Source organism: Loxodonta africana, chromosome 23 (assembly GCF_030014295.1).
Source record: "Loxodonta africana isolate mLoxAfr1 chromosome 23, mLoxAfr1.hap2, whole genome shotgun sequence".
Classification (NCBI taxonomy): Eukaryota; Metazoa; Chordata; class Mammalia; order Proboscidea; family Elephantidae; genus Loxodonta; species Loxodonta africana.
In genome coordinates, this window is record NC_087364.1 from 25332831 (window position 1) to 25347725 (window position 14895).

At 39.1% G+C, this 14895-nt stretch overlaps 1 protein-coding gene across 1 annotated transcript in view; it reads right to left on the reverse strand.

The window, feature by feature from the left end:
* SGCG (sarcoglycan gamma) overlaps positions 1 to 14632 on the reverse strand; it is a 182219-nt gene extending 167587 nt beyond the window's left edge. The window contains exon 1 of the mRNA XM_003414028.3: positions 14381 to 14632. Coding sequence (XP_003414076.2) covers positions 14381 to 14575 — 195 coding nt within the window. The 5' untranslated portion in view covers positions 14576 to 14632. The remainder of the gene's footprint in view (positions 1 to 14380) is intronic.
* Positions 14633 to 14895: the final 263 nt, after the last annotated feature.

Genomic DNA, 14895 nt, shown 5'->3' on the forward strand with positions numbered 1-14895 from the left:
TTTGCACCACCATCCAGGAACTCCAGCGGAGGGAGCACCCATTGCTGTCCAGATGAATCTGACTCATAGTGACCCTTTACGTCAGAGCAGAACTGCCCTGTAGGGTTTCCAAGGCAGTAAATCTTTATGAAGGGGGACTGCTACATCTTCCTCCTGCGGAGTAGCTGGTGGGTTCAAACCACCGACCTTCCATTTAGCAGCCAAGCACTTAACCACTTCGCCACCAGCACTCACAACCTGTTGCTGTCTAGCCTATTCTGACTCATAGTGACCCTATGGGACACAGTAGAACTGCCTCATAGGGTTTCCAAGGAGCAGTGAACTGCTGACCTTTGGTTAACAGCTGTAGCTTTTAACCACTGTGCCACCAGGGCTCCAGCACTTGCGAAGGGAGCAGCAGACACAAAAATACTGAAGCAAGAGACAACTGTTTAAAGGACTAAAAAGAGGCCAATGAGCAAAGGGGAAGGTGGTTTAGGAAAGGACTGTAGAGTCTCTTTTAGTTCTGAAAAATCAGCCATTGAAAACCCTATACGGAGCGCAGTTCTACTCTGACACCATGATTTCGAGTCGACTCCACAGCAACTGTTTTTTCTTTTTTTTTGGTGGAGGTAAACATGCTGAGCCTTATGGTGTATGGCTGTGTTTTGTTTTTCTTTCTAAATGTAATAGGAAGGGAATCCACTCATGGATTTTCCACGGTAAGTAAGACTGGATAAGTACATTGGAGGCACGTCCTCCACCCAAATCCCTAAGTCAGAGCTTTCAACCCTTCTGAGGTGGTGCCTTGGTGTAACCAGGTACACACCTCCCTTCAGTTCCCTGTTTGATTGGTGGGCTCCAATCTCCTCCACCATCTGGCTCCCAAATTTCTGACTTATGTCCTGACTGATTTCCCTTTTTTGGCAGCATGAAAAATCAACATTAGATCACAGGGGCCATAGCAGGGAACTTTCACTAGACACACACTTCTGGTCTCTCTCCGTGCCCCAGGGGAGGGGTGTTTTGCAGGACCGGTGAGTTAGGAAGAAGCACTAGGCTATCAGCTCAGCAGCTCCTCTTGGACGACCACCTGTCTATACAGTTCTGGATTGCTGTTGAGACAGTTAAGTGCCCCTGTAAGTGTAGCCCAGTGGTCAAGAGTTTTCCAGTGCTGTCTGCGACTTGCCAAGTAATCTCTAATCCTGGGACACAAGACATTGGGGCAGATCTAAGAGCGTGCCCTATAATCAGCTTTTATCACTAACGTAGCTGTTGTGTTTAACTCCACCTACCTGACTCCTTTGTCTCACTTTCAGTTGGTTTTGAATTTGGCTGGAGGAAAAATGTGTTATTTATTGCCAACTCAACAGCAACGGGTTTGGTTTTTGTAATGCCGCAACAGAGCCCTTTTGGATATGGCCCAAGGACACCAAACCTGTGTAACATTAAAAGTGCTACCATCTGCATAGTTGTGGTAGAGCACCAGAGGCCTGAGCTTTGTGGAGTGTGGTATCATTGACACTGAACTCACCAAAATCGTTGCAATCACTGAGATAAAATATATAATGCTATAGTCTGTAGAACCCGAACTCATAGGATAATCATAAAGATAAATCAAGTTAATAGACATGAATGGGCTATGCAAACTATGTATATAATAAATACCAAAAAAAAAAAAAAAAAAAATGCCGTTGAATTGATTCCAACTCATAGTGACCCTACAGGACTGAGCAGAACTGCCCCCATAGGGTTTCCAAGGAACTGCGGGTGAATTCAAACTGCCTACCTTTTGGTTAGCACCAGGGCTCCTATGTAATAAATAGGTATAAGTTAATAAAATCAGAGAATAAGAGCCTTTTAAATACAAACATTTTCATGATGATAAAAAATACACCAACATATAATGAACAAAGGAGACCTGACAGTGCAAGGCTGAAGCACTGCTTGGCTGCTAGGTGAAAGGTTGGAGGTTCGAATCCATCCAGTAGCTCTCCCTAAAGATCACAGCCAAGAAAACCCTATGGGTAGTTCTATTCTATCCAAATCGACTCAATGATACACAACAACAACAACAACGAACTAAAATTATCAGCCTATCATAGCACGGTATCTTAAGAACATTTTTGCTATAAAAATAAAAAATAAGCAAACACAATAAAATATTTTCAAAAAGAAATAATGTATTTGATAAGTAAAATAGTTTCCCAGGTAGTTAATGTGCACTATTAGATTAAGCTAAAATATTGTTATTTTATTGCTGTTTCCTCAGTTACTTAAAATATGTCCATCTTTGGTACTCTAAAGATTAAACATTAAATAATTCTCCATTAATAATTAATAAATACCCAGACCCGGTGCTGTCGAGTCGATTCCAATTCATAGCAACCCTATAGGACAGAGTAGAACTGCCCCATAGGGTTTCCAAGGAGAGCCTGGCAGATTCAAACCGCCGACCCTTTGGTTAGCAGCCATATCACTTAACCACTACGCCACCAGGGTTTCCAATTAATAGTAATATAAAAAAATAGTGGGTGTTAATATATGTCATCAGTGTCTATTTAAGTACAAAAATTTTTATTTTGTTTTCTTTAGTATTATGTGTCAATACTCAACAAAAGACAAATTAAGCAAGTTTTTGTATGACATAGTAAGATTATATTAGCTTCCCAAAAACAAATTATCAAAACCTGAACACCCTAAAACAACACACATTTATTACCTCACTGTTCTCCTGGGTCAGAGTTTGGGCACAGCTTAGCTCACGGTCTCGCAAAGCTGCAATCAAGGTGTCAGCCAGGCTGTGATCCTTTCTAGATCTTGGGGTTCTTTTCCACACTCACATGGTTGTTTGTGGAAATAAGACAGAGGTCTCCCTTTTCTTTCTTTTTCCAATAATTTTTATTGTGCCTTAAGTGAAACTTTACAAATCAAGTCAGTCTCTCACACAAAAACCCATATACACCTTGCTACCCAGACCCAACCCAGTGCTATGGAGTCGATTCTGACTCATAGCTACCCTATAGGACAGAGTAGAGCCTTGCTACACACTCCCAATTACTCTCCCCCAAAGAGACTTTTTTTTTTTTTTTTTTAATGAGACAGTCTGCTCTCTCCCTCCACTCTCTCTTTTCATGTCCATTTCACCAACTTCTAGCCCCCTCCACCCTCTCATCTCCCCTCCAGGCAGGAGATGCCAGCATAGTCTCAAGTGTCCACCTAATCCAAGAAGCTCACTCCTCACCAGCATCTGTCTCCAACCCATTGTCCAGTCCAATCCATGTCTGAATAGTTGGCTTCGGGAATGGTTCCTGTCCTGGCCCAACAGGAGGCCTGGGGGCCATGACCACCACGGTCCTTCTAGTTTCAGTCAGACCATTAAGTCTGGTCTAATGAGAATTTGGGGTCTGCATCCCACTGCTCTCCTGCTCCCTCAGGGGTTCTCTGTTGTGTTCCCTGTCAGGGCGGTCATGGGTTGTAGCCGGGCACCATCTAGTTCTTCTGGTCTCAGGATGATGTAGTCTCTGGTTCATGTGGCCCTTTCTGTGTCTTGGGCTCGTCAACACCTTGTGTCCTTGGTGTTCTTCATTCTCATTTGATCCAGGTGGGTTGAGACCAATTGATGCATCTTAGATGGCTGCTTGCTAGCGTTTAAGACCGCAGACGCCACTCTTCAAAGTGGGATGCAGAACGTTTTCTTAATAGATTTTATTATGCCAATTGACTTAGATGTCCCCTGAAACCATGGTCCCCAGACCTCTGCCCCTGCTATGCTGGCCTTCGAAGCATTCAGTTTATTCAGGAAACTTCATTGCTTTTGGTTTAGTCCAATTGTGCTGACCTCCCCCGTATTGTGTGCTGTCTTTCCCTTCACCTAAAGTAGTTCTTATCTACTATCTAATTAGTGACTGCTCCTCTCCCACTCTCCCTCCCTCCCCCCTCTTGTAACCGCAAAAGAATGTTTTCTTCTCAGTTTAAACTATTTCTCGAGTTCTTATACTAGTGGTCTTATACAATATTTGTCGTTTTGCAACTGACTAATTTCACTCAGCATAATGCCTTCCAGGTTCCTCCATGTTATGAAATGTGTCACAGATTCCTCACTGTTCTGTATCGATGCGTAATATACCATTGTGGGAATATACCATAATTTATTTATCCATTCCTCGTTGATGGGCACCTTGGTTGCGTCCATCTTTTTGCTATTGTAAACAGTGCTGCAATAAACGTGGGTGTGCATATATCTGTTCGTGTAAAGGCTCTTATATCTCTAGGATATATTTCAAGGAGTGGGATTGCTGGATCGTATGGCAGTTCTATTTCTAGCTTTTTAAGGAAGTGCCAAATCGATTTCCAAAGTGGTTGTATCATTTGACATTTCCACCAGCAGTGTATAAGAGTTCCAATCTCTCCGCAGCCTCTCCAACATTTATTATTTTGTGTTTTTTGGATTAATGCCAGCCTTGTTGGAGTGAGATGAAATCTCATTGTAGTTTTGATCTACATTTCTCTAATGGCTAATGATCATGAACATTTCCTCATATATCTGTTAGCTACCTGAATGTATTCTTTAGTGAAGTGTCTATTCATATCTTTTGCCCATTTTTTAATTGGGTTATTTGTCTTTTTGCAGTTGAGTTTTTGCAGTATCTCGTAGATTTTAGAGATCAGGCGCTGATCAGAAATGTCATAGCTAAAGACTTTTTCCCAGTCTGCCGATAGTCTTTTTCCTCTTTTGTTGAAGTCTTTGGATGAGCATAGGTGTTTGATTTTTAGGAGCTCCCAGTTATCTAGTTTTTCTTCTACATTCTTTATAATGTCTTGTATACTCTTTATGCCATGTATTAGGGCTCCTAATGTTGTCCCTATTTTTTCTTCCATGATCTTTATCATTTTAGAATTTATATTTAGGTCTTTGATCCATTTCGAGTTAGTTTTTCTGCATGGAGTGAGGTATGGGTCTTATTTCACTTTTTTTGCAGATGGATATCCAGCTATGCCAGCACCATTTGTTAAAAAGACTGTCTTTTCCCCATTTAACTGTTTTGGGGCCTTTGTCAAATATCAGCTGCTCATATGTGGGTGGATTTATGCCTCCATTCTCAATTCTGTTCCATTGGTCCATGTATCTGTTGTTGTACCAGTACCAGGCTGTTTTGACTACTCTGGCGGTATAATAGGTTCTAAATCAGGTAAAGTAAGGCCTCCCACTTTGTTTTTCTTTTTCAGTAATGTGTTATTTATCTGGGGCCTCTTTCCCTTCCATATGAAGTTGGTGATTCATTTCTCCGTCTCATTAAAGAATGTCTTTGGGATTTGGATCAGAATAGCATTAAATGTATAGATCGCTTTTGGTAGAATAGACTTTTTTATAATGTTAAATCTTCCTATCCACGAGCAAGGTATGTTCTTCCACTTAGGTAAGTCTCTTTTGGTTTCTTGTAGAAGTGTACTGTAGTTTTCTTTGTATAAGTCTTTTACATCTCTGGTAAGATTTATTCCTAAGTATTTTATCTTCTTGGGGGCTAGTGTAAATGGCATTGATTTGGTGATTGCTCTTTGATGTTCTTTTGTTGGTGTAGAGGAATCCAACTGATTTTTGTATGTTTATCTTGTATACTGATACTCTCCTGAACTCTTCTATTAGTTTCAGTAGTTTTCTGGAGGATTCCTTAGGGTTTTCTGTGTATAAGATCACGTCATCTGCAAATAGAGATACTTTTACTTCTTCCTTGCCAATCTGGATGCCCTTTATTTCTTTATCTAGCCTAATTGCTCCAGCTAGGACTTCCAGCACAATGGTGAATAAGAGTGGGGATAAAGGGTATCCTTGTCTGGTTCCCAATCTCAATGGGAATGTTTTCAGGCTCTCTCCATTTAGGGTGATGTTAGCTGTTGGCTTTGTATAAATGCCCTTTATTGAGGAATTTTCCTTGTATTCCTATTTTATCATGAAAGAGTGTTGAACTTTGCCAAATGCCTTTTCTGCATCAGTTGATAAAATCATGTGATTCTTGTCTTCTGTTTTATTTATGTGGTGGATTACATTAATTGTTTTTCTAATGTTGAACCATCCCTGCATAAAAAAAAAAAATGGTATGAATCTCACTTGGTCGTGGTGAATTATTTTTTTGATATGTTGTTGAATTCTATTGGCTAGAATTTTGTGGAGGATTTCTGCATCTACATTCATGAGGGATATAAGTCTATAATTTTCTTTTCTTGTGGTGTCTTTACCTGGTTTTGGTATCAGGGATATGGTGGCTTCACAGAATGAGTTTGGTAGTATTCCATCCTTTTCTATGCTCTGAAATACCTTTAGTAGTATTGGTGTTAACTCTTCTCTCAGAGTTTGGTAGAACTCTGCAGTGAAGCTGTCTGGACCAGGGCTTTTTTGTTGTTGTTGTTGTTGTGGAGTTTTTTGATTACCTTTTCAATCTCTTCTTTTTTTATGGGTCTATTTAATTGTTCTACTTCTGTTTGTGTTAGTTTAGGCAGGTGGTGTGTTTCTACGAATTCATCCGTCTCTTCTAGGTTTTCAAATTTGAGTGTAGTTTTTCATAGTAATCTGATTCTTTTAATTTCAGTTGGGTTTGTTGTAATATCGCCCATCTCATTTCTTATTTGGGTTATTTGCTTCCTCTCCTGTTTTTCTTTTGTCAGTTTGGCCAGTGGTTTTTCAATTTCGTTGATTTTTTCAAAAAACCAGCTTTTGGTCTTGTTAATTCTTTCAATTGTTTTTTGTTTTGTTTTGTTTTCTATTTCATCTAGCTCAGCTCTAATTTTTATCATTTGTTTTCTTCTGGTGCCTGTGGGTTTCTTTTGTTGCTCTCTTTCTCTTTGTTCAAGTTGTAGGGATAATTCTTTGCTTGTGGCCCTTCTTTTTGGATGTGTGCATTTATTGATATAAATTGGCCTCTGAGCACTGCTTTTGCTGTGTCCCAAAGGTTCTGATAGGAAGTGTTTTCATTCTCATTGGATTCTCTGAATTTCTTTATTCCATCCTCAATGTCTTCTATAATCCAGTCTTTTTTGAGCAGGGTATTGTTCAGTTTCCAAGTGTTTGATTTCTTTTCCCTGTTATTGATTTCCACTTTTATGACGTTATGGTCAGAGAAGATGCTTTGTAATATTTCACTGTTTTGGATTTTGCTAAGGCTTGCTTTATGACCTAATATGTGGTCTATTCTAGAGAATGTTCCATGTGCACTAGAAAAGAAAGTGTAATTAGTTGCTGTTGGGTGGAGTGTTCTGTATATGTCTAAGAGGTCACATTGGTTGATTGCGGCATTTAGATCTTCCGTGTCTTTATTGAGCTTCCTTCTGGATGTCCTGTCCTTCACCGAAAGTGGTGTGCTGAAGTTTCCTACTATTATTGTGGAGCTGTCCATCTCACTTTTCAGTGCTGATAGAGTTTGTTTTATGTATCTTGCTGCCCTGTCATTGGGTGCATAAATATTTAATATTGTTATTATCTTCCTGGTGTATTGTCCCTTTAATCATTATACAGTGTCCTTCCTTATCCTTTCTGATAGATTTAAGTTTAAAGTCTATTTTGTCAGAAATTAGTATTGCCACTCCTGCTCTTTTTTGATTGTTGTTTGCTTGATATATTTTTTTCCATCCTTCGTTTGTGTCACTAATTCTAAGGTGTGTCTTTTGTAGGCAGCATATAGATGGATCCTGTTTTTTAATCCATTCTGCCACTCTCTTGTCTCTTTATTGGTGCACTTAGTCCATTTACATTCAGGGTAATTATGGCTAGGTATGAATTTAGAGCTATCATTTGATATCTTTTTTTGTGCATTGTTGACAGATTCTTTTTCCCACTTGATTTTATGTGCTGAGATTTTCTTTATATATTGTCCTTTCCTTGTATTTGTTGTTGATTTTGTTTCTGCTGAGTCTGTATTTTTCCCTTGTGTCTTATTTTGATGAGTAGGATAGTTTGTCTCCTTTGTGGTTACCTTATTATTTACTCCTATTTTTCTAACTTTAAAACTAACTTTTATTTCTTTGTATTGCCATATCTTCCTCTCCATATGGAAGGTGTATGATTACATTTCTTAGTCAGTCTTTATTATTTTAATGTTGTCTTCTTTTATATAATAACATCACCAATACCCTGTGTTGGGCTTTTTTTTTTTATATAATCTTGTTTTGTTTTTTTTGGTATATCAGTCTAGTAGTCCATTTAGTTTTCTTGTATGAATTCAGCTCAGGTTTCCAGGTAGCTGATATCAAGTGTGTGGTACAGGCTCTGTCCTACAGTTTAGAGGGGCAGGAGTGATTAGCGTATATACCAGTATCTGATTGCAGCAGGGTGTCATGCTCTGAACAAGACAGGGGCCTGAGAACCGACCCCCAAGTGTCTCTGAAGAAAACGCGTCTCTGTTCCCTAGAGCGTGCTGGTGGGTGGGTTCTGCAGTGGGACCATGGGCACCCAAAGTTTTTGGTTGTAAGGACTGGGAGGTACCAGTTATGTTTGGACTCCTGTCGCGGTTGGCTGGATGACCTGAGTGGAGCTACCATTCCTTAGGTCCCTGATGTGAGGACCTTGTTTAATAGGCAAAGCAATGTCAAACGTCAAACACCCACCTCTCCACCGCATAGCTGAAATGGCTGAAGTTTGCCAACAAGGGCCTATTCTCCTGAAATAGGCCCACACAGGTCTATGCAGAAGGGAAAGGTACTCAAGGTGCATGGACGGTTTATGCCTGGACAGGAGCCGCTTCTGCCCTGAGCTCCCCTGGTTAATGGAACTAGCAAATTATCTTTTCCCCCCAGTTGCAAATTTTTCCTTCCCCAAGGCCGGGAGGATGGCTCTAGGTGCTCACCAGGGTCTATTTCAGGCGCAGGGATTCAGCCGCTGAAGCCGGCTTGGGGGTGGGGGTGGGGCTCGGTAAAATACACACAAGTACTTAGCTTTTGCCAAGAGCGCCGTTCTTCTCAGGTTCTGGAGATGTGAGTAGGCTATGTGGCTGGCTGCTTCTCCCTGAAGAAACTGCAGCAGAATGCTAGGACCAGCCTGCCACCACTGCCGCCGCTCCGGGAATGGTGCCTGAGGGCTCCCTGCGATTCCGGTCCAGTAACTCCTCTCCACTTCTGAACGGTCTCTTCCTCCCCCTGCCCCTCAGTTTATTGTCTAAGCTTGCCTTTGATGCTCAGGGCTTCCAGCTTGTCACACATATACTCGTTTCACTTGTTTTTTTGGGTCTTTTTTGTAAAGAGGGCTTGACGGAAGCGTCTATTCCGCCATCTTGGCTCCGCCTCCTCCCTTTTCTTGTTGGCTGTTGGCCAGTGGTGCTCTCAGCTCCTATTGGCTACCTGTGCTCCTTGCCACATGGCTCTCCTTTAGACCCTCTCATAATGTGGCAGCTTGCTTCTTCAAGGCCAGTAGGATTATCTCTCTCACACACAAGAAGTCCCAGTCCCATTTTAATGGCACTTACTACTGAGTCAGGCCTATCCAGGAAAGTTCCCTTTTGGTTAACTCATAATCAGATGATTTGGGACCTTAATCATGCTTTTGACACTAACTGTAAAAACAGCTTGGGGGTGGTGTCTGACCTCCTCCAATCCCACAAGGGGAAGGAGAACCAACATCAACATCACAAGGCTGATTCCTATAAGGTGGAGGTCAGACATGCTTCCTCTCTCTGCCCGCCATCTTTACCAATTCTGACACCAACTGTCCCGCCCACAACACTCTCTGCTGGTTTTGATAATTCATTGCAATGGCCACACAGAACTCACAGACCATATTCACAATTATGGGGTTTATTAGGAAGTAAGAGTTACACTTCAGGCTCAAAAACACTCAGGATACAGTTCTTCCATCAGTACAGCCTCTTCCCAACTGTGCTCGAAGGCATGCCTGTCCCTGGCCCCAGGCCTCTCCCCAAAGGCACTCAGCTTTCTCTCTCCATGGGCCAGGAAGCCCATCACGCTGTCTCCTGCTGCCAGGTCTTTGCTGCCCAGTCTTGCTTCTCACCAGCTTCGGGGTTACAGCTTGCACTCTCTCTCTCTCTCTCGATCTCCTGCTTCCAGGAGCTTCTAAGTGCAGGGATCTCGAGTCAAAGGATGTGCTCTCAACTCCTGGCTGTTCTTCCTGGTGCTCGGATTCTCATTTCTGCTCTGGAATTGGCTCTCTTTTAAGGCAAAACTGACCAATCCCCTTGGTAGGCCACAATTACCCTATAACACAGTCCCATCCAATCACCTGGGTGGGAGATACAGATAATGGCTAGAAAGGCCACATACAAAAGTAATTAATCCACTGCATGTAGTTTGGAATCATTAATCTTACCTTGCTAAAGTTACATTCATTAAATGCACTTACATATTTTATATGCAAGCAAATAGTTATAACTATAAAAAAATCTATCTATATCATTAAAATTAAAGTTGTTTTATTTTAAGATACAGAGATGACTCATGGATATTATTCTAAACCCATGGACACTGTAACTAGCACTAATATTGTAGTACCTGATGTAATAAGAAAAAACATAATTAGCCACATAATTGCACTAACTTCTTTTAATGTCCACTTCCATAGCTAGTTGGTATTTTGCTTAACTATGAGTGATCTATTATGATGCTGAACACAGAATATTCTAGAGGTTTTATGTTCAGCATTATTTGTGAGAATTTTCTAAACATTATATTCAACAGATATCTTTTATAGAGACTATGCAAATAAACACTGCTTCTATATGAAGTCTAAAATTCTGAGAGTGAAACGATTTGTGAGAGATACTTGTGGGCTGAGTTTCTGTCACCTGTGCTGGGGACATAAAAGCTGTTTAAGGCTCAGCCTCATTTGTGTTCAGATTTGTTCTCTCTTTTCACCCATATCTCCTATTCTTTTTGAAGTATCAATATTTTTTGGTGTCTTGTATTTTCATTTTGTGATGTTATCATCCTTTTAATTTTACCCTGGCATTACTGAACATATGACTGGTAGTTAGCTCTACTATTTTCTACATAAAAATATTAAAGCATAATAAAAGTGAGGAAAGAGGGTTGATTTGACAATACCTATAAAATGATAACCATGTTGCAACTTTATACTGTTGGGGATCTAAGCAGAGAAAACTATGGCAAGTTTTGCTAATTTTGCAAATAATGGCTAAGTTGGAATGATGATGACTTGTTTTCAGGGGCAATAGATAAGCTATTATATTGAATTTAGGTACAGAATCATTTCCTACTTGTTACATGTTCAAAATTTCATAGCTCTCTGTGAATGTGAAAAGTCAGATCTGACTTTACCATTGCAGAGCCAAAACACTAGAAAAGGTTCTTTTATAGTCATGCACTTCCTTGGCATGTATGCATGCAAGAAAGTAAAAAAAAAAAAATTTTTTTTTTGTTTAAATATGAATAAAATAAAAAAGAAAATGAAAACTTACATATTGAGATCTTTCAAGCCAGTAAAAAAAAAAAAGCATAAATTAAGTTACAATTTAGAGTGTCTTAATAATATGTGGTTTGATGACTAAGGTGTGCTCGACCCAAGCCATGGTCTTTTGAACAGCCTCATATGCACGTGGAAGTTGGACAATTAGAAAAGAAAGACAGAAGAAGAATTCATGCATTTGAATTGTGGTGTTGGTGAAGAATATTGAATATACCATGAACTGCCAGAAGAACAAATAAGTCTTAGAAGAAATACAACCAGTAATCTCCTTAGAAGTGAGGATGGGGAGACTTTGGCTTGCTTACCTTGGGCACGGCAACAGAGAGATCACTTGTTAGAAAAAGACAGTTTTTGGTAAAGTAGAGGGCCAATGTAATGAAGGAAACCCTCAATAAGAAAGATTGACACAATAGCCATAACAATGAGCTCAAATATACCAATGATCGTGAAGTTGGCACAGGACCTGGCAATGGTTCATTCTGTTATACATAAGGTCATCATGAATCAGAGCTAACTCCACAGCAACTAACAACAGGAAGCGAGGAGTCAAGCTCACAAACGTATGGGAATGACATCATTGAAGCCATCGCATCTTGAGAATTATGACTCAAAACCTATGTATCAACTCTTGATTATAGCCTGGCACTTTCCACGTGGTAGTGCCTTTGCTTGTCTTTTGATTTCAACAATATTAATATTAATTTTTCTTCTTATTTTTTTTGAAGGGCAGCAGTAAAGAACTCTAAATATTCACTACCAAGTAATAACAGGTTACTAATATTAAAGCTCAAATGACCATACCTTGCTCAGAAGTGCTAGCTGGGAATAGCTGTGGTGATGGTAGGAAAAAGTCTACCGGTTTCCCAGGCTAGCTATCCTAAGGTGGTGAAATGGACTCAGAGGCTGGCACAACTTAATCTAAATTCACAATACCTCAAAGTTGTTTTAAATATTACAATATACAAGAGTATGAACTAAGCATAGTGTCACTTTATATTTACATCTGGTTTACAAAATAATTTCTCACATATTTCTAAAATAATGCCCATTTCACTGATTCAAAAGATATTACTGAGTGCAACCACTTGCCAAGACCGCAAAGGTGAGCAAATTAGACAGGGGCTCAGCATTAATGGGCTGCCAGTCCTGGGGTCACAGACTGCGAGAGCCTGGCTGCGCACAGCGTGCTAGGCTGAGGGGTGGCTGCTCTCACTGCTATGTCCCTTCTAAGCACCACTGGTCTCTTCTCCCAGTAAATGTTCTCTCTTAACATTCTGCATAACTTAGGGCCTTACTTTCAGTTAATGCATGGCCCTCTATTCAGGAAATATCCCTTAACAGATTCCACAACATATAATTTGAGAATTTCAACATCAATTCAGTCTCCAAAAAATGTTAAAATATTTTAAATTTAGATATTAAAATGTTTTAACAGTTGTTAATTAACAGTGGCTGTCCAGTTGACTCCAACTCACAGCAACCCCATGTGTGTTAAGGTAGAACTGTGCTCCATAGGGTTTCACTGGCTGATTTTTTGGAAGCAGATTGCCAGGCCTTTCCTCCAAGAGCTTTAGGGAGGATTCAAACTTCCAACATTTCAGCTAGCAGCTGAGCACCTTAACAGTTCGCACCGGCCCGGCAGTCGATTAAAATGTACAAACTAGGCAAAAACAGCACCATGTTCTACTTTCATGAAGTAAGGCTGTCCAGTGAAACTAAATATGTTTGTGATGCTGTAGAAACAGGTTTTTAAATATATATTTTAACTAAAGAATCAACTTAAATTTGGCATATATACACGCTATACGGTTAAACTTAATATATTATGTATATATAATATGTATCATTTTATAGGTATATATATCTAGACAAATATTTCAAGCTATATTTTTATTTGGTATTTTCCTCTTTGCATATGTAAAAATATAAATATTTATTATGTCAACAAAATAAATAATGTCTGTTGATTATAGAACTATGGCGGGATAAAAGTAACTGCATAGAAAGTAAAGGATGTTAAGTCAACGGAAGACATTTAAGGTAAATGACCACAACTATTGCTCTTGGAAAAGACTCATGCATATATCACATCTCTTCACTGGGTTTTTTTTTTTAGATATATTAAAACCCATTGCCGTTGTGTCAATTCTGACTCATAGTAGAACTGCCCCATAGGGCTTGCAAAGATCTACTGGTGGATTCAAACTGCTGACCTTTTGGTTAGCAGCCAAGCTCTTACTCACCACGCCATCAGGGCTTCAGATGCATATTAGGGACAGAGTAATCTCCCTCTAATAACCAAAGCAGCATTTTTGTCTCATAACTATCTTGCAAAACTAAGGCATTCTACATTAAATGAGTATTCTTCAAAAAGTAAACACAAAATATTATCAAAACATATAAAACTTGTCTTTAAAATTATGAAGATGTTTAGAATAAGATACGAATCACTTAGGACTGCTGGTACTTTGTTTAGTAAATTTGCTGCTAAATGTTGAAATGTGGACATGAACTTATTGTATATCAGAATGGAGTTTTTAAAAAATGTGAAGGAAGCATCTGCATGCTAAATATTTATTAATGTACGAGATTAAAAAACAATTTATAAAATTTTACAAATTTATGATTAAGGAATCATTAAAACACGACTAAAACAGAAGAAAAATCCATGTGACGCAAACTTGACCTAATCGACCACAAATACAAGATTATAACAATCTTACACCATGAAGAGATAATGAAAAAAACACAGTAAAAAAATAACCAACAAAAGCAACTATAGTTCACAGTGAGGTAAAAAAGGAAAAAAATGTAAATGTTATATGTATATTTTGCCACCCAAAATTCTGGTGGGACCATTAAAGAGTCAAAGAAAAAATAAATTACATAAAAAGAAGCTTCCGTCTGTACAACATAGGTGAAGTGATACAACAGAAAGAATATGAATAATGTACTAAACAGGAAAAAAATACTTACTGGGGAAAACCACATCACTTTAAGAATCCAAATCGTAAGAGCCAAATTCACAACTAGGATGATGAGTAAAAGAAGAACAAATAAGTAGAGGCAACGCTTTCTCCAGCCATAAATGCCAATTTTATAGACATACTGGTCCTCTGGCCTCTCTATGTGGGTGCCTTCTGCGGTTGTAGTGTATTGCTCACGTACCATCTGCCATAGTGGACACAGAAAGAGAAAAAACAAAACTGTCAGTACGGATTTGCTATGAGTTTAACAAAGCAATAGACTTTTACTCCAATAATAAAATTCCAAAATTAATGATTTTAAAAACAGAATTAAATATTACTTAGAAACATGTCACTGTGTTTAAGCTATATTTAATCTGTCATTTAAAATATATCAGGTATGACAAATTTATTTGAAATTCTGTGATCATATTTTTCAGATTTTAATCAATAAATTCAATGCATAGCTTTCAAAATTCTGAAGGGTTGGAATCTGAAATTGAAACATCAACCTAAAATAATCAA